Source organism: Lissotriton vulgaris, chromosome 12, assembly GCF_964263255.1.
Source record: "Lissotriton vulgaris chromosome 12, aLisVul1.2, whole genome shotgun sequence".
NCBI lineage: Eukaryota > Metazoa > Chordata > Amphibia > Caudata > Salamandridae > Lissotriton > Lissotriton vulgaris.
Genome location: NC_141700.1, coordinates 160552530 through 160571550, shown reverse-complemented (window position 1 = coordinate 160571550; position 19021 = coordinate 160552530). Strand labels below are relative to the sequence as shown.

Sequence of the window (19021 nt, the reverse complement as noted above, 5' to 3'; positions counted from 1 at the left end):
CGTCACTAGTTTACACACTTGCCATAGCCTATAGGTAGTCCATATTTATATTCACATGTTATAACGGTACTGTTTATATTGCTCTATTTGTTCTTTGCATGTTACTTTTTTGTACAAATGTTATATCACCCAATCACTTGTAAAGCGCTCTGACACCCTCGGGTCTAGCCAGCGCTATATAAAAACTTTTAAATAAATAAATAAATAAATGTGCTGAGATAACGCAATGCGAGATGACAGGTTACAAGGCGAGTCCACACACAGTCAACCTTAGACATAATCGGGGGTATTTCACGTTTGCTAACTACACAATTTGCTGTATCCTCTGCAAATATTGCCTATCACAGACTTGTACCTGCACTTCTTTCATTTGCAAGGGGTTAGTTAGTACCAGCACTTCTCGGCACTGCTACGAAACTTTTTAATGGCAGAGTACTGGCACTTCTCATCAGCAAACAGGTACCCTGGGACAATGATTGCCCGCACTTCGATGTTTCCATTCAAGCCCTGCTGCTAGTTTAAAAGTACAACATTCCCGAACTCTGTTTTCATCCGGGGCGCACGCGACGGCTGCTTGGATCCCGGGTGGGCACGTGCGCCAGCTCAGGAGCCGGGTCTCTGTTCCAGGACAAAGGGTGCATTTGCATTGAGCCGGTGCCAGCTGTATTGCCAGGACGTCCCGGGGGGCATGTACTTAAAACCCCATTAGAAGTGGCTCGTGGCAGAGGGCAGGGTGTGGAAAGAATGCCCCCGGCCCTGCACTGCCAGAAGTGGTGTCTTTTCGAGCGGTGTGGCGCAAACGCGGAGCGAGTTAATCGCTTTACATAGAAGGAAGGGGGCGGGTGGAAGGGCGGAGAGGAGGTAAGGAGCGGGGAGTGTGGCAGGGGGGGGAGAGGAAGGGGTGGGGAAAGGTGAGGGAAGGCAGGGGAGGGGCGGAGGCGGTGGCTGCCGTCCAGCAGCCCCAGCACACACTTACTGTGCATGTCTACGCTGCTGGAGTTTGCCAGGAGGAGGAAGTGAGTCCGAGGGAGTGTGCGAGCCCAGCAGCAGCAGCCTGACAGGGTCTGAAGCGAGCGCTGAGTGTGATGACCGGAGACCGCAGTGAGAGCTTGGGGCCAGCCTGGGTATAGAATCCGCAGGGAGAGTCTGCCCTGGAGCGGAGGTCGAGTGAGATCTTCTGGTCAGAGCGCAGTGAGAAGCTGCCCTGCCTGGGACCTGAACCCGCAGTGAGAAGCTCCCCTGCCTGGGACCCGAACCCTCAGTGAGAAGCTGCCCTGCCTGGGACCTGAACCCGCAGTGAGTAGCTGCCCTGTCTGGTACCTGAATCCGCAGTGAGAAGTCTGCCCTTCCTGGGGCCTGAAACCGCACTGATAATCTGCCCTGCCTGGGACCTGAACCCGCAGTGAGAAGCTGCCCTGCCTGGGACCTGAACCCGCAGTGAGAAGCTGCCCTGCCTGGGACCTGAACCCGCAGTGAGAATCTGCCCTGCCTGGGACCTGAACCCGCAGTGAGAAGCTGCCCTGCCTGAGACCTGAATCCGCAGTGAGAGTCTGCCCTGCCGGGTACCTGAACCCTCAGTGAGAGTCTGCCCTGCCAGGGACCTGAACCCGCATTGAGAAGCTGCCCTGCCTGGGACCTGAACCCACAGTGAGAAGCTGCCCTGTCTGGAACCGGAACCCTCAGTGAGAATCTGCCCTGCCTGGGACCTGGACGGACCCTCAGTAAATATTTGCCCTGTCTGGAACCTGAACCCTCAGTGAGAATCCGCCCTGTCCTGACCTGAGGTGCTGAGCCCTCAGTGAGCAGCCGCCGTCCGCAGGGACCCCTGAGACAGCAGGACCCGTCGCAGGGGCTGAGTCTGTCAGTCCGCCCCGGGCTCCGGCTCTGAGCCTCGGTGACACATCGCGTCCGGAGGGTCTGACAGAGCTCGGGCCGAGCGCAGCGGGGCCGGGGACCCGGGCCGGGCCCCCACCCCCCCTCCCGGATCCAAGCATGCCGCGGGTGGTGCCGGATCAGCGCAGCAAGTTCGAAAACGAGGAGTTCTTCAGGAAACTGAGCCGAGAGTGCGAGGTGAGACCCGATAGTCTGCTCCCGGACCCCAGGGACCGGCATCTTGAGGGAGGCTGGGGGGCTGGCAGCAGCATGGCGTGTTGTGAGGGGAGCCTCCGGGGGCCCAGAACGGACCCTCTTAAAGGGATGAGGGATGCATGGGACTAGAGAGCCGTCCGTACACACATGGACCCTCGCACCGACAGTAGTGCCTAGAGATGATTAGCACACAGTGTTTTTATAGCGCTACATGCCCCAGTGCTGCCGTTTCTAAGGGTGTAACATACTTATTGTTAAATGGAAGGATGCTGGTCACTCTGGAGGTGGCTAGACAGGTGAAAGCGCGACCCTCACTGGCGGCGGTGGACAGAGGCCGCCAACACGAGCGGCCCCCAGGTAGGACTGGGTGGCTGCAGGTGGGGCAGTTAGGGTGACCAACCGTCCGTAAATTTCACGGACAGTCCGTAATATCGGCCGTCTGTCCGTTGTCCGTGAAGGATTCTTTAACGGACGCCATTTGTCCGTAATTTTAACCGGGCACAGGTCGCACCTCCTTAAAGCCGGCACAGCTTCCACTCACCTTCCTTCTTGACGTGACATGACGCATTCAGGGCTGTTTGCATCTGAATAGATGTCCCTGCTCTTGAAGCTGCAGCCCCCACCTCACACCTCCAGCCCTTGATGAGCTGTTAAGAGGTGAGGTGACTGAGGGGAGGGGGTGGGGGGCTGCAGCTTCAGGAGCAGGGGGCATCTATTCAGATGCAAACAGCCCTGAATGCGTCATGGCTCTGCAATTTGTGTGAGACATTCCCTTTCTGCCCAGGGCCCCAAACATCCTACAACCGGTCTGGATTACACCGAGGCAGCACGCTCTTCACAGCACAGAGCTTAATTACTGTCACTAAATTGTAAACAAACCTCGATTCTTCAAACATGCAGTCTTTAATATAATAAAATAAAGAAATGGCACAATCGCACCCACACTAACAAAGTATGGAGGACAAACGGATATATTAGTTCTCTTGGAGTATCTCCTTTAAGTGCTGTACATCACAGTGGGGGATGACAAAAGTAACACTTTGGAAAGAGAGACTGACTTCTCATTGTCTTGTCCAGGAGGGGGTGAGGAGCCCTATCCCACCCTGGAAGAGACCAAGATGATACTAGAATACCGCATGCCCACCCCTGTGCCCACCCTGGTGGATCCTGGCCCCCCTCCTGCCTACCCTCCCCCAGTGATGGCCCCTGTCCCTCCCCCTTCCCCCCACCTGTGGTGGATCCTGTCTCTGCCCTGGGTGGCTTCTGTCTCAGTCCAAGAATGGCTCCTGCAGCTCAAAAACGCTCAGCTCAAAATTAATATGAAAAGGTGGGCGAGTGAGTAAGTGAATGGATGAATTAGTAAAAGGGTGAATGGATGAATGAAAGATTGAATAGATGGATAATAAAAGAGGATGGGTGGATTGATGAGTGAGTGGTGGAAGGATGGAAGGGAGAAAGGGTAAATAGCTGGATGTATGGGTGGAAGGTAGCTGGACGGGTAAAAGGGTGGATGGATGAGGGAAAGGATGGATGAGTAAAAAGGTGGATAAGTGAGTGGATGGGTGGATGGATGAGTGAAAAGATGGATGGATTGTGAATTGATAAGTGCAAGGGTGAATGGATGGATGGATGAGTGAAAGGGTGGATGTAAGGATGGACGAGTGAGTGAAAGGGATGGTAGATGGACTAAAGGATGAATAAATGAGTGAAGGAGTGAAAGGATAAATGGATGAGAGAAAGGATGGATGAGTGATGGGGTCCATGGATGGATTCATGAGTGGATGAGTAGATGGATGGGTGGGTGGATGGATGGGTGGGTGGATGGATGGATGGCTAAGTGAAAGGGTCGATGGAGAGAGAAAGGGAGGATGGATGGATGACTGAAAGGGTGGATGGGAGGGAGGATGAGTGACTGAGTGGATGGATGAGTAAGTGAAAGGATGGCTGGATGAAAGGGTAAATGGCTGGATGGATGGATGAGTGAATGGATGATGGGTAGAAGAGTGGATGAAGGAGTGTACAGATGGATAGGGTGAAAGGGTGGATGGATGGATAATGGTTGGATGAGTGAAAGGGTGGATGGAGGGATGGATGAGTGAATGGATGGATGGATGGGTAGAAGAGTGGATGTATGAGTGTACAGATGGCTAGGGTGAAAGGGTGGATGGACGGATAAAGGTTGGATGAAGGGATGGATGAGTGAAAGGATAGATGGAAGGATACATGATGGATAGGTTTGCAAATGGTTGAATATGTTTGGATATGGCTGGGCTTACTTATATACTATTGCGCGACCTCTGACGCGTCTGTAAAACTTATCCAATTGTCCTGATATTTTGTCCTGAATTTTGACCTCCTGTCCTGAATTTGTGTCCTGAATTTTGACCCTTTGTCCTGAATTTTTACACTCACCGTCCTGAATTTGCACCAATGCCAGTTGGTCACCCTAGGGGCAGTCGAGGCCGCAGGTAGTGCTGCGGGGCAGTTGTAGCTGCATTGTGGGAATGTGGGGGCAGTCGAGGCTGCAGGTGGATCTGTGGGGCAGTCGAGGCTGCGGATGGGACTGTGGGACAGTTGCAGCTGCAGGTGGGACTGGGGCAGTCATGGCTTTAGGTGGTGCTGCGGGGCAGTCGAGGCCGCAGGTGGGACTGGGGCAGTCATGGCTTTAGGTGGTGCTGCGGGGCAGTCGAGGCCGCAGGTGGGACTGTGGGACAGTCGAGGCTGCAGGTGGGACTGTGGGACAGTCGAGGCTGCAGGTGGGACTGTGGGGCAGTCGAGGCTGCAGGTGGGGCTGTGGGGCAGTCGTGGCTGCAGGTGGTTCTGCGGGCAGTCGAGGCCGCAGGTGGTGCTGCGGGGCAGTCGAGGCCGCAGGTGGGACTGTGGGGCAGTCGAGGCCGCAGGTGGTGCTGCGGGGCAGTCGAGGCCGCAGGTGGTTCTGCGGGCAGTCGAGGCCGCAGGTGGTGCTGTGGGGCAGTCGAGGCTGCAGGTGGGACTGTGGGGCAGTCGAGGCTGCAGGTGGGACTGTGGGGCAGTCGAGGCTGCAGGTGATTCTGCGGGGCAGTCGAGGCTGCAGGTGGGACTGTGGGGCAGTCGAGGCCGCAGGTGGTGCTGCGGGGCAGTCGAGGCCGCAGGTGGTTCTGCGGGCAGTCGAGGCCGCAGGTGGTGCTGCGGGGCAGTCGAGGATGCAGGTGGTACTGTGGGGCAGTCGAGGCTGCAGGTGGGACTGTGGGGCAGTCGAGGCTGCAGGTGGGACTGTGGGGCAGTCGAGGCTGCAGGTGGGACTGTGGGGCAGTCGAGGATGCAGGTGGTACTGTGGGGCAGTCGAGGCTGCAGGTGGGACTGTGGGGCAGTCGAGGCTGCAGGTGGGACTGTGGGGCAGTCATGGCTGCAGGTGGGGCTGCAGGGCTGTCGTGGCTGCAGGTGGAAATGTGGGGGCAGTTGTAGCTGCATTGTTGGAATGTGGGGGCAGTTGTGGCTGCAGGTGGGACTGTGGGGCAGTCGAGGCTGCGGATGGGACTGTGGGACAGTCGTGGCTGCAGGTGGGACTGGGGCAGTCATGGCTTTAGGTGGTACTGTGGGGCAGTCGAGGCTGCAGGTGGGACTGTGGGGCAGTCGAGGCCGCAGGTGGTGCTGCGGGGCAGTCGAGGCCGCAGGTGGTTCTGCGGGCAGTCGAGGCCGCAGGTGGTGCTGCGGGGCAGTCGAGGCTGCAGGTGGTTCTGCGGGCAGTCGAGGCCGCAGGTGGTGCTGCGGGGCAGTCGAGGATGCAGGTGGTACTGTGGGGCAGTCGTGGCTGCAGGTTGGACTGTGGGGCAGTCGTGGCTGTGGGTAGGACTGTGGGACAGTCGAGGCTGCAGGTGGTACTGTGGGGCAGTCGAGGCTGCAGGTGGTACTGTGGGGCAGTCGAGGCTGCAGGTGGTACTGTGGGGCAGTCATGGTTGTAAGTGGTGCTGCGGGGCAGTCATGGCTGTAGGTGGTGCTGCGGGGCAATCATGGCTGTAGGTGGTGCTGCGGGGCAGTCATGGTTGTAGGTGGTACTGTGGGGCAGTCATGGCTGTAGGTGGTGCTGCGAGGCAGTCATGGCTGTAGGTGGTGCTGCGGGGCAGTCATGGCTGTGAGTAGGACTGTGGGGCAGTCGAGGCCGCAGGTAGTGCTGCGGGGCAGTCGTGGCTGTGGGTGGGACAGTGGGCAGTCGAGGCTGCAGGTGGGGCTGCGAGGCAGTTGTGGCTGCAGGTAGGACTGTGGGGCAGTTGAGGCTGCGGATGGGACTGTGGGACAGTTATAGCTGCAGGTAGGGCTGTGGGGCAGTCGTGGCTGCAGGTGGGGCTGCGAGGCAGTTGTGGGTGCAGGTGGGACTTTGGGGCAGTCGTGGCTGTGGGTAGGACTGTGGGGCAGTCAAGGCAGTGGATGGGACTGTGGGGCAGTTGTGGCTGCAGGTGGGGTTGTTGAGCATTCGTAGCTTCAGGTGGGAGTGTGGGGCAATCCTAGCTGCAGGTGGGACTGAGGGGCAGTCGTGGCTGCAGGTGGGACTGTGGGGCAAGGAGGGTTCTAGACATCACAATGGTCCAAGTGTCGGAGTATGTTCTTGCAAGTGTTGTCGTATTCAGATGAAAATGCTGGATTACTTAAAAGTGCCTGGATGTGGGTTTTAGGGCAAAGTGCCGAGGGTATTTGGGTGAAAGTGCCATAGGTATGTGATGGAAGTGCTGATGTACTTGATTGGAGTTGAGTGGGATATTATGGTGGAAGTGGTATGGGTATTTGTATTAAAGTGCTGGGGTATCTGATTGAAGGTGCATGTGGTGTTTGGGTGGACGTGCTTTGGGTATGTGTATGGGAGTTCTGGGGTATTTGATAGAAGGTGTAAGGGGTAGTTGGGTAGAAGTGCTCTGGGTAATTGGGTGGAGGCGCTGTGGGTTTTTGTATGGAAGGGCTGGGGTATTTGAAGGTGCATGGGGTATTTGGGTGGGAGTACTGTGGGTATTTGCATGGAAGTGCTTGGCGATTTGATTAAAGGTGCGTAAGGGTATTGGGGCGGAAGTGCTCTGGGTATTTCCATGGAAGTGCTGGGATATTAGATTGAAGGTGCGTGGGGTATTTTGGTGGGAGTGCTCTGGGTATGTATATGGAAGTGCTGAGGTTCTTGACTGAAGATGTGTGGGGAATTTGGGTGGAAGTACATTGGGTAAGTGTATCTCGATGGAAGTGCTGAGGTATGTGCTGTATTTGGTTGAAAGTGTTTGGAGGTATGTGAAAGTGTGGGATATTTTATTAAAAAGTGCCTGGTGTATTTAGGTGATAGTGCTGGGGGATTTTCGGCCGAATGTGCTGGGGGCCACTGGAGTGGAAATGCTGGGGTAAGCGATGAAAGAGATCAGGCATTTATTTTTGGGCGCAGTAAGTGACGCTCGTTCATGCTGTTCAGTAACTTGATTGGCTGTGAGAAGAGATCGGATTATAGGGGAAGATTAAGTCATTTATTGAAAAAGAAGAGGGGTCTTTGGGGCCGGGGTCTAGTACTGGGGGAGCAGACATTAGTATATGAGGAGAAAAGGCAGACAGGGTTGTAACAAGGAAAAGCCACCAGCATTCGGTAAATAAGACGAACGCTTCAAGGAAAGGGGGGATTTAGATAAAAAGGGGGTGCATTTGAGAGAGACAAGATGAGGAGCTGGGATGGGGTAGATATGGGCTGCTAGAGCAGTCGAGCTATTGAGATCAGGACATGTATGGAGTATAGGTGGGCAGGTTGGTGGTGTGAGGTGGGTTTTTTGGGGAGTAGGCGAGAGCTGCGGGGACCTTTGTGGGATATTGGGAAGGTAGGGGAGCAGAGGTGGTGCTACTCATGGGCCAGAGGTAGGATTCTTGGGGTGCAGCAATTGATGTATCGGGAGCAGCATGGGACTCTGGTGAAGCAGGTTCCGGCGAGCCACGAGAAGGTCATTCCTTGGTGACTGCGCTCCTTTCAGCATTTTCTAAATTGAAGGCGCCCTTACACCTCTTGTGACAGCTCGTGGAGCGGTAACGATTACACACAGATTTTTTTTCAGGATATACTACTGGTATATTTTGTTAACTGCCCAAATAGGGTACAGTGGACAGTACTTGTGACCAGCAGGCATATGCATATTCATTATTATATCACCCAGTGAGGTGTAACAGGGATCGTATTTTGGTCCTGAAGAAGAAAGCCAAGGGGGAGGCTTCTGAAACATGTCGACCTTGTAGAAGGTGACTCATCATTGTACACCACCTACACCTCCCCATTTTTACTATTCTCAGCTAGGGAAGGTAATAAAATATATTTTTTTCACTAGCTAGGGAATTTGTAATCATTGCACACTTTTTTTCACGATTCCACGCAGTACACATATTCCCTAATCACTAAATAAAGTGCTTCAGCATCTACGTAGGTCGTAGCACGCCCCGTCCCGTAGTGGGGCGGGAAGACCCCAATGATGAAGCATGACACTGAATCAGGTTTCAGTATGTGAGGGGTATTTTACAATTTTTTTAATATTGCCCTTCCTGAAATTAAGAGAAGGTGCTGAGATCTTTTTATGATACCATCATTTTCGTATGATTAACACCTTAAATAAGAGTAGCACACACAGATGCACATATAGATCCATGTAAAAATGGTAGAATCTCTGTGTTGAATAACAGTATCAAGAGGAGGACGATTGTACCTTTTTCCTTTTCACTCCCCCCTTTGATTTTTTTGAAGCAGGGAATGGTCTGTTGGGAGCTGAGATGGGGTCTCCGGTGGGTCATAAGTTGAACTTTCACTTGAGCAAAGCTGGGGCTGTTTGGGAATAGAGATGCAGTTACTGGGGGAGCTCCCTGGGGGGGGGGGGGGTAGGGGGGGGACATGGGCAGAAGAGGAGGGGCCTCAAGCTGCAGTTGGGTCAGCTCGTGGAGCTGAGATGAGGCGATCGGGGGCTACAAGTAGGGTTAGTGGGAGCCAAGGTTTGACTATTGAGGGTGCACGGGTTGGTTATTGCAGAAACCGGGCTGGTGGAGGTGAGGAACTAACAAGAGGATATTGGAGCAGATTCTGGGGGTCCTTAGGAAGAAAATAAAGTGTTCTTGAGGAAAGCTGATACTATGGAAGGGGCAGGGTTGGGCTGTGGGGGTGGCAGGGAGGATCTGCCGAGGAAGTTGCATTGGTACAGTAACAGAGCAGAGGCAGAAGCACTGACGGAGCTGAGAGGAGGCTTCCGATGGAGCTAAGAGGGGGTCTCTAGGGGCAGAGGTGTTAATGTTGCTGAAGCAGAGATGGGTCTATTGGGATAGATGGGGGTTTGACTCTCGGGGTAGGGTATCTATCGGCTGTTCCAGGAGTTGCGATTGGGCCACTGAAGAATCAGAGATTGGGATTTTGGAACACAAATGGAGGTATGGGGGGCAAATATAGACTGTTGTGGTAGACCTAATGTTATTGTTGGGAAGAGGGGAGGTGGTGGTCCACAGGGGAGTAAAAGAAGTCGTTTGAGGCAGAGGATATCTCACACGTCACTGGACAAATTGTTGCTTAGAGCCAGGGTCAGATGACATCATGCCGTCCTACGCATGGCACGCGCCTGTCCTCTCTCCCATTCCCTCCCCTGACCACGCAACAGGGTGTAGGCCTCTTCCTAATGCTCTCACTCTGAAAGTTTGTCTGACTCCTGTGCCTGACCCCCTCAACAGTCTCTGCCTGCTTCCCATCCTTTGCGTGCCTACTTACGGCACCCGCACCACTCTACCGCGTCCTGTCACACACCTGTCTGCTTCATCACCCACCCTCTCAGGGCACAAGTCCTAAAAAAAGAAGTGGGGGGGACGCTGTCACCGGAATTGACGTCACGGAAGGTGCCGAGCTCCTCTGCCCAGAGAGGCCAAAGAGTGAAGTCCCCCTGTTTGGCAGGGGGGACGGCGTCCGCCCGGTAAAATAAGTGGGGGGACGCCGTTCACCCGCGTGGTACCCCGACTCGAGCCCTGCACCCTTTTAACCTCAACCCCTAAGTGTGCTCTCCCCATCGGTGCTTGCCTACAGTGCCGTGCCAAGAGCATCATGGGCCATACCGCAAGCAAGGTCATGGACCCCCGATTCCTGGTAACTAGGGCTCACTGGGCCCCTCTGGACTCTTGGCCCTGGTGCCACTGCCCCTGCCGCACCAATGAGAGCTACCTCCCTGCTTGTTTAAGCCCCCATAACAAAGCGCACCTGCTTCTCGCACACAAGACTTATGCCTTGCCTTCTCCACTACTATACCACAATTTCTCATGCCTTCGCTCTACCAAGAGCGGGACTAATAGTGCCCCTACTTCTTTCCCTACAGTCAGTCGCCCCCTACTTTTTTAATGGGACTTTTAAAGCACAACGGTCACTTTAAGAAGAGCGAGCCTCTTGGCGCTACGGGGCAGGCAGTTGTGGTGATTTGCAATTCCAGTGGATCACACTACTTGGAGTAGAGCAAGGTCTTAATAGCCTTTACAAATTCATGTGAAGAAGGAAGGTTCGAGGCGCTTTTCAAGGGACGGGGAATTCCATAATTGAGCGCCTTGTACCCACAACGCTTTCGCCCCTACCCCCTCGTTTTATGTTTCCTGAAGGGATTATACACATCGTTTAGTTTGTAATCTGATTCCTCGAAGACATTTAATTTCTTGAAATTCTTTACAGGAAAGTTAGGTCCGATTTCATAGCACCTTTTTTGTGAAAGGCAAGCTGTTTTATAATAATCCGTTTACTCACAGAGAGCCAATGGGGCCGACGCAGGTAGCTGGAGCCTCCATCACTTGTTTACTTCACGCCCCAATTAGCAGCATGAATGAACCCCCCCTCGCAGTTCGCCACCCCACACCTTTTAGCTGCACTACTTTCGTCTCCGCCCCTTTCACAGCCGCCCTGCTGGATGGGCGCGCCGAATACAGGGTTCGCGGTTCCAGGGTAGCACACAGTGCCCCCTCCTTCACCAGCGCGTTCTTTCCCTTTGAGTTACCCTGCCCCTCTGCGCCCCCACCCACCGCCGCTTACAAGCGGACGCCTGGAGTGAGTCAGTCTGAGACTAAAGCGTGTTTTTTCTACTTTGCAAACTTCCTCTCTCGCGCTCTAAATTTAAACTTCCTGTCGCGCGCAGACAGGCATGACAAGTCAGGCAGCAGCAGGGACAGACATATGTGAGCAGCACTCCCAGCAGGCCCCAGGTTGTAGGTACATAACATGTGTGATCTCCACTAGCAGCAGGAGTCCATGTGCGGTGCGAAACACATTACACGAGACCTTGACTGGAGGCGCATACATATCGTACTGGCAGAACCCCATGCCTGGAGGCACATACATGTGTGCACTGCACTCCGGCCAGGAGCCCATGCCTGGAGGCAGTGCACACATGTGTGCACTGCCATGTGGACAAGAGCCCATGCCTGGAGGCGCAAACATTTCTGCACTGCACTCAGGGCAGGAGCTCATGCCTGGAGGCACATACATGTGTTATCTGCCCCCTTACCGGGTACTGGCATATACATGTGTGCGATGCACTCCGAGCAGGATCCCTAGCCTGGAAGCACATACATGGGCATGCTGTTCCTCGCTCCCAGCAGGAGCCTCTGGCTGCTAGCACATACATGGTGCACTGCACTCCCAGCAGGAGCCACTGGCTTCTCACACAAACATTTGTGCGCTGCACTCCGAGCTGGGGCCCTCGCCTTGAAGCACATACATGTGCACTCCAAGCAGGAGCCACTGGCTGCTAGCACCTACATGCGTGCGCTGCATTCCAAGCACGGGCCTTCGCCTGGAAGCACATACACGTGCACTCCTTGCAGGAGCCACTCACTGGCTGCTCGCACACACGTGTGTGCGCTGCAGTCCGAGCAGGATCCCTCGCCTGGATGCTGCTCGGCACTCCCAGCTGAAGCTTCTGGCAGCTAGCACATACATGCGTGCTCAACACTCCGAGCAGGGGCCCTCTCGTGCAAGTGAATACCTGTTCATGCTGCAGGGCACTCCCAGCTGGAGCCACTGGCTGCTGCTAGTACATACATGTGTGCGCTGCACTCCGAGCAGGATCCCTCGCATGGAAGCACATACATGTGCACTCCAAGCGGGACCCAAGCCCACTGGCTGCTTGCACACACCTGTGTGCGTTGCATTCCGAGAAGGGTCCCTCTCGTGGGACCACATACATGTGGACTCCAAGCAGGAGCTACTCTTGCTGCTAGCACATACATGCGTGCTCTGCACTCCTAGCAGGGGCCTTCGCGTGGAAGCACATACATGTGCACTCCAAGCGGGAGCCAAGCCCACTGGCTGCTTGCACACACCTGTGTGCGTTGCATTCCGAGAAGGATCCCTCTCGTGGGACCACATACATGTGGACTCCAAGCAGGAGCTACTCTTGCTGCTAGCACATACACGCGTGCTCTGCACTCCTAGCAGGGGCCTTCGCGTGGAAGCACATACATGTGCACTCCAAAAGGGAGCCAAGCCCACTGGCTGCTTGCACATACCTGTGTGCGTTGCATTCCGAGAAGGATCCCTCTCCTGGGACCACATACATGTGCACTCCAAGCAGGAGCTACTGGCTGCTAGCACATACATGTGTGCTCTGCACTCCTAGCAGGGGCCTTCGCGTGGAAGCCCATACATGTGCACTCCAAGCAGGCCACGCCCACTGGCTGCTTGCACATACATGCTTGCTCCGCACTCCTAGCAGGGGCCTTCGCGTGGAAGCACATACATGTGCACTCCAAGCAGGAGCCACGCCCACTGGCTGCTTGCACTCCGAGCAGAGGCCCTCTAACGGAAGCAATGCTGTGTAACAGGGCACATCCCCCGTCTGACTCGGAGCCCAGATGTTACCGAGCCCCCGGGGCGGCCCCTGTCACGAGTTCTCAGGATGTCTGCAGAGGCCGCATTATCAGATCCCTGCGGCTCGTGACTCCGTCTCGTCACAAGTAGAGTATCTGTGGCAGCTTTATTTGTGCGGGAGCGTCAGATACGAGGAAGGCTCTGCACGTGTTTACAACTCGGTAAATGCATGTTTCGCGGTTCTATCTTTCCCCGCTTAAAAATGTATCCCTGCAGTGTATCAAGTACAGGCAGACTCCACGTTGCTGTTCTTTAACTTTTTTTTTGTTTTTTGCACCTTATCATATTGGTTGAAATAAAATAAAATAGCAGAAATAATATAAAATGTTGACTTTAAGATGAGAAGTACATCCTGAGCTGAGTAAGTTACGAACAAACATAGATACCGTTTTTGTTCTACGATTGTGTCTGAAATCATTTTTAGCGAGGCTGAGCCGAATCTATCTTTCCACATAGTCTGTTGCTGTGTTGTATTCTTCGCAAGATGGTGGGTTAGCGGAAGTAACACCCCACACTCTATGACACCTGGTGATGGCGTCACGGTAATTGACAGGGCCTGATCTTTGGTCGCTTTGAGCTTCTTCCACCAGCTATTGTCGTTTTTGAAACCTCTGTTCTAAAATCCAGGTTGCAGTCAACAGGCAAAAACAACCAGCCACTAAAAGTAATTAAGCTTAAAAAACAATATTATAACATCAGGGCCATGGAAATTATGCCTCATGGAAGGACCAAATTATGTGGCAGGGTTGACTAAATTATGCGACACGATAGGGCAAATGATGTGATTATATGGCACATTTTCTGATAGTATTACTTCAATATTTTGTGATTTTTACAAATGGTAACACTGTGAAAATATTTTAACTCATTAGTAGTAGTTTAACAACCAAATACAGCAACAATAAGCAACTGAGGGATAAACAGTCATCCTTTGCGAATGGCCTTCTACTGTGCGGGGCTACGTCACGTTTTTATCAACGTTTGCTCCATTTGAGCTAGAAATTAATATTTTTGTTTAAATCTGCAGTTTATGCAACAGATGATGGATTTTGTGGTAAATGCGGCAAATCTATACTTATGCAGGAAATTCTGCAATTGCAGAATAACTTAACTCCAGAAGCCCTGACTTCAAGTTAAATCCAAGGACTTACATAACGGCCCATGGGTGATGCAAGCTGCCGCATGGGGTTGGCCTTTGCTCTCCTTACTCGATGAGCCTCATGTCTGCCTGTATGTCTGAAGGTGTAATGGCCTAGTGCAAGCATAACTACAAAGCGACAGTGGTGCATGTGGGGAGCAGCAGACCATGATGGTGAAACAAGCGCTAGTCACTAATTGGTGGAGCAGGAGCACTTTGCGAGAAGTCCAAATATAGAGAACGTGCAAAAGATTTGTTCACGGTGGGGTAGAGGTTCCTTTAAGAATCAATGGCTATTTAACCTAACACTTTTGTCCTATTACTTTATAATATTTAGTATTTATGCAATAGCAACTTTACTCGGTGTGTTAACATGTATTTCCAGATATATTTCTTCTCTTTGCCTTCTTAGTTTACATTAGTGATCCAATTAGCCATGATAGTTTATTACTGTAAACTTCTATTATATTAATTGCATTCAAACTATTAAATACACTTATCTATATTGTAGATAGAACTCTGCACTTTTTCTTACAGAAATCTTTAAAAAAAAGATAGTGGCATTATTTTTTATAATGTAATTATTTTAAATCAGTAAAAAATGTATCATTGTAACAACTTTAGTTCTGTCACTATATTAATTGGATATAGTGTATTTTTCTTCTTTAAACCAAATACCAATGTTCTAACTTTTAAAGAAAAAATAGTGGTTAGTGTGTTTGGAGGCATGGTGTACTTCTTGCCTGCTTTATTTTCCTTCTTCTATGGATCAATGTTAAATGTTGTTTGGATTGAACAAGGGCAGAGGGCCCTACTGCTCCAAGGATTAATGACAGCAATAAGCATTTTTTATAAAGGCCAATCTCATTTCCTGCGGCCTAAACTTTGCAGGCACGTAGGCCTGAATTGGATACCCTCTCAGGCCATCTCTCTTGAGCCTGACATCTGATCAGAGTAAAAGGCTTGACTCCTGATGTCCTCTTCTCTGCAGATTAAGTACACCGGCTTCAGGGACCGACCGCACGAGGAGAGGCAGGCCCGCTTCCAGAACGCGTGCCGCGATGGCCGCTCGGAAATCGTAAGTGTCCAATACCTTTATTCAGAATTATGTGAAATACCATAGATTTATTTTGTGATTTTGTATTTTAATTTAACTATAACACACAAACAAACACTGGGGCTTCAACAGGAAGGGAAAAAGAGCAGCCCAGCTAAACTAGGATATTCCTTTATAAGGGCGATTTCCTAGGGCTTTAAATTGATTATACAACAAATATGATTTGATCTGGCCCTAGTACTATAGGTTTGCATGCTTACAAGAGCTCCCACTTTATTCAGATAAAGGAATTGAGGCACAACGAGGGAAAGTGGGTTGCCCTGGATCACACAGTTTGGTCAAATATTTAAGCCAGAATTTGAACTTGGTTCTCTTGATTTCACAAGTAACAAGTTAACTACATAGAAATTACAACACACTTCTGATATTTCAAATCCTACTTTGATTTTAGTATTTTATTAAACAAGTTTTGCTTAGAGCTTTTCATCCTCTGATCCACCACTCTGCATTCTTCCTCTTCTTTCTATCTCTCATATACTTTGAGACAACTCCAATACCGGTTCCTAAAATCTTCTTTGCTTCTCTAATGTTATAGTGGCTTAAAATTCTTTTTTTTTTGTGGAAGATTTGCTTTATTGTTGTGCCCTTTTCCTTTTTTTGTCTTTTTATTTTGAGATTTTCCATGTCTAATACATTACCATTGTGAACAGATACCTCCTTTTATCTTACCACATCTTCAGAGCGCTTCTAGTTGTTTTCTGGTCCCAGTTTTTGGTTGAGAGGGGTTATCACTCGTGTCCTAAGATAATGTTGCCTCTGGCTCCCACATCCACCAACAACCTTTCTTTGCAAGTTATGTGGCCTCTAAGACACATCCAACAGTCCCCTTACAAGCCTAGCTGCAACTGGCCCCTAGTAACAATGGACTCCGAAGAGGGTTCCCGGGAATCAAATGTGTAGCTTTGTCAAAGGCATTTATTTTATTTATTTATTTATTTATTGCGATTTTATATAGCGCGAACATTACCCGAAGGTGTCAGAGCGTTGTACAAATGAACTAGTTGCGTTACATAAGGACTTTGGATTACATGAGTTACATAAGAGATACAAACAGAAAGACATTGCAAATGTACAAGGTGTAAAGTCACTCAAGGAAGAGATAAAAACTGGAAAAAACTGCACATGTACAAGTTGAAAGTCACTCAAGGAAGAGATACAAACAGATACAACTCTAAAATCACATAGGAATGGTAGTAAGTGCAAAAGCCTACTACATATACTAGTGGCTAGAGTTCTATATATACTGGCGTCGGCAAAGCCAAAACTTGTGACCTTAGCAAGTTCTTTTGATTATGAAATTAATTTAAAAAAATCACAAGCTTATCACAAAAAAGAAATGGAAGAAAAACCCACTGCTGCCTAAATGCGGTAGCCATATGCTTGCAATAAAAAATTGAAATTCACGTTTGTATATCATTTTAACACAATAGTGCAAGAGCTTCCTAAGAAGCAGATATGCTTGGAACAGGTATACAAAACCCTTTTTCGCTTTGAAACATATCATAGGAAATCACGATTCTTGCTGGTGCAAAAAAGGTAGCATTGACTTTGAATTTCTGTAACCTGAAGACCTAGTTTAAAGACACAGGATACCCTATTAGATGGACACATGTTAACACAGACGGGCAAAAATGTACAATGAGTTGAGCCATGCGCACCTGATTTAGAGTGTTGCGAGTGGGAGGCTCCATCACAAACGTGACACATATTCCGCCCGGGTATTACAAGGACCATAGGATATAATGCACTTGTAGTAAGTCGAAAGCGATCTCTGTCACATTTTTGACAGAGTATCCCTTCTGGCAGGTTATATATAAGGCCCACAGTCTTTACTATTGTAATTTGTATATAAATATGGAATTTCTCGTATCTCTGCCGTCCCTGTGGCTTTAATAATGTCCTTTAGTTCAATTGACTTAATTGAAGTGAACCTAGGCTACAACTCCTAAATGGATTTTATTGCAACATGATAATCAGGGCAGTAAATATGATGACGCGGAGTCCAGCGGTAAGCCAATTTATGACTTCTCTGGTGCTTCTGAGCTTGGTGGCTATTTTACATAACGATTCATCTTTAAGCCTTTATAAAATACAGTATGATTGCTGCTTCCTCCCCCATTGCTGATCAGTGATCACATGAATTCTCTCTCCTCCCTGCCTCTTGTCTTTCTTTTTTTTTAAAAGTGCATTTCAATATTATTTTAATTGGATGCTCTTAATTGCAGATCTTTCCCTCTCCTTGGAGTGCGCCTTGGCCTTCGTTTTACGCTCCGCCAAACATCACAACATCAGTAGATGCTTGCTATGCGCGAGCTTGAGCAAAGCATTGGTGTTCTAACGATCACCAATGCTTGGAAAATGGAAATTGGCAGAATCTTCCTCTCTCTTTTGCAGTCTCTGTAAAGAGACCAATGATTGAATGGGCATAGATATCGTCTGGCTCTATTCAACCTAGTCTTGTGTCTTTTTTACCTTCCCATTATATAAGCGTAATAAGTGTCTTTCTAGTCTTAGCACGCTTAATGTTGTTGCCTCAAATACCAATACTGCCTTAAACTCCGTCTCATGACAGGGGATAGCTGGTAGCCAGAGTACAAGTCCTAAAAAAGAAGTGCGGAGACGTTAACGTCACAACAGGAAGTGACGTCACGAAAGGTGGCTTGCACCATCAGACTCATTGCCTACCGGGCAGTTTGGAGTGCTGCTGAGCTGGGGGCTGATTTCGTTCATGGGGACCTGCGTGTGCTAAACGAAATTCGTTTCGCTTTCATTATTTCGAAGCACACGCAGGTCTCCACGAACGAAATCAGCCCCCACTGCCATTAAATCAGCCCCCAGCTTGGCAGCATTCTGTTGTAATGTACATATGCTTGTTTCTTTTCCAAACTGCCCGGTAGCCAGTCCGGCCCTGGCGTGAGCAGCGTTCTAAATGAGCTCCGATCTCGCCCCAGAGAGGCCAAAGAGTGAATGTGTAGCTCCATTTGCCCCAGTTATTGAGCTCCCGTATGAATAAGTGGGCGGACGCCGTCCACCCGCGTGGTACCCCGACTCAAGTCCTGCTGGTAGCTATCAGTGGGCATGAAGTATTAAAAACCTGATGTACCTGAGGTGGTCTTTCGACACTTACTGTATTGACTTCAGGTTCCAGTACTCTCAGTCCTGGACCATTTCTGAGCAGCTCATCCAGAACAGATTTAGCTTTTTATTCAGAGACTTGTAGTCCTGATTTTATAATGAGAGATAAAACTACAATTCCCAGAATGCTAAGCACAAATCTGAACTGGACAACCTACTCATGCATATACAGGGGCAGCTTGATCAATCAATCATTCAATCAAAGACATTTATAGAGCGCACTACTTACCCGGAGGGTCTCAAGGCGCTTGGGATGGGGCGGGGGGGGGGGGGGGGTGTGCTGCTACTGCTCGAACAGCCAGGTCTTGAGCTTCTTCCTGAAGGAGAGGTGGTCTTGGGTCAGGCGCAGGTCGGGAGGGAGGGAGTTCCAGGTCTTGGCGGCCAGGTAGCAGAAGGACCTTCCTCCTGTTGTCGTTCTTCGGATGCGGGGGACGGCGGCGAGGGCGTGACTGGTTGATCGGAGATGGCGTTTGGGAGCGTAGAAGTTGATGCGGTTGTTGAGGTAGCTCGGGCCTTGATCGTGTAGGGCTTTGTGTGCGTGGGTGAGGAGACGGAAGGTGATTCTCTTGTTGACGGGGAGCCAATGCAGGTCTCTCAGATGTCCGGAGATGTGGCTGTGTCGTGGGATGTCGAGGATGAGTCTGGCTGAGGTGTTCTGGATCCGCTGGAGTCTCTTCTGGAGCTTGGC

The 19021-nt window shown here is 50.7% G+C and overlaps 1 protein-coding gene across 4 annotated transcripts in view; it reads left to right on the top strand.

Annotated features, from left to right (window-relative positions):
- Positions 1-959: 959 nt before the first annotated feature.
- CBFB (core-binding factor subunit beta) overlaps positions 960-19021 on the top strand; it is a 224957-nt gene continuing 206895 nt past the window's right edge. For all 4 annotated transcript variants that reach the window (XM_086947682.1, XM_086947685.1, XM_086947684.1 and 1 more), the window contains exons 1-2: positions 960-2070; positions 15073-15159. In XM_086947682.1, coding sequence (XP_086803808.1) covers positions 1993-2070; positions 15073-15159 — 165 coding nt within the window. In that variant the 5' untranslated portion in view covers positions 960-1992. The remainder of the gene's footprint in view (positions 2071-15072; positions 15160-19021) is intronic.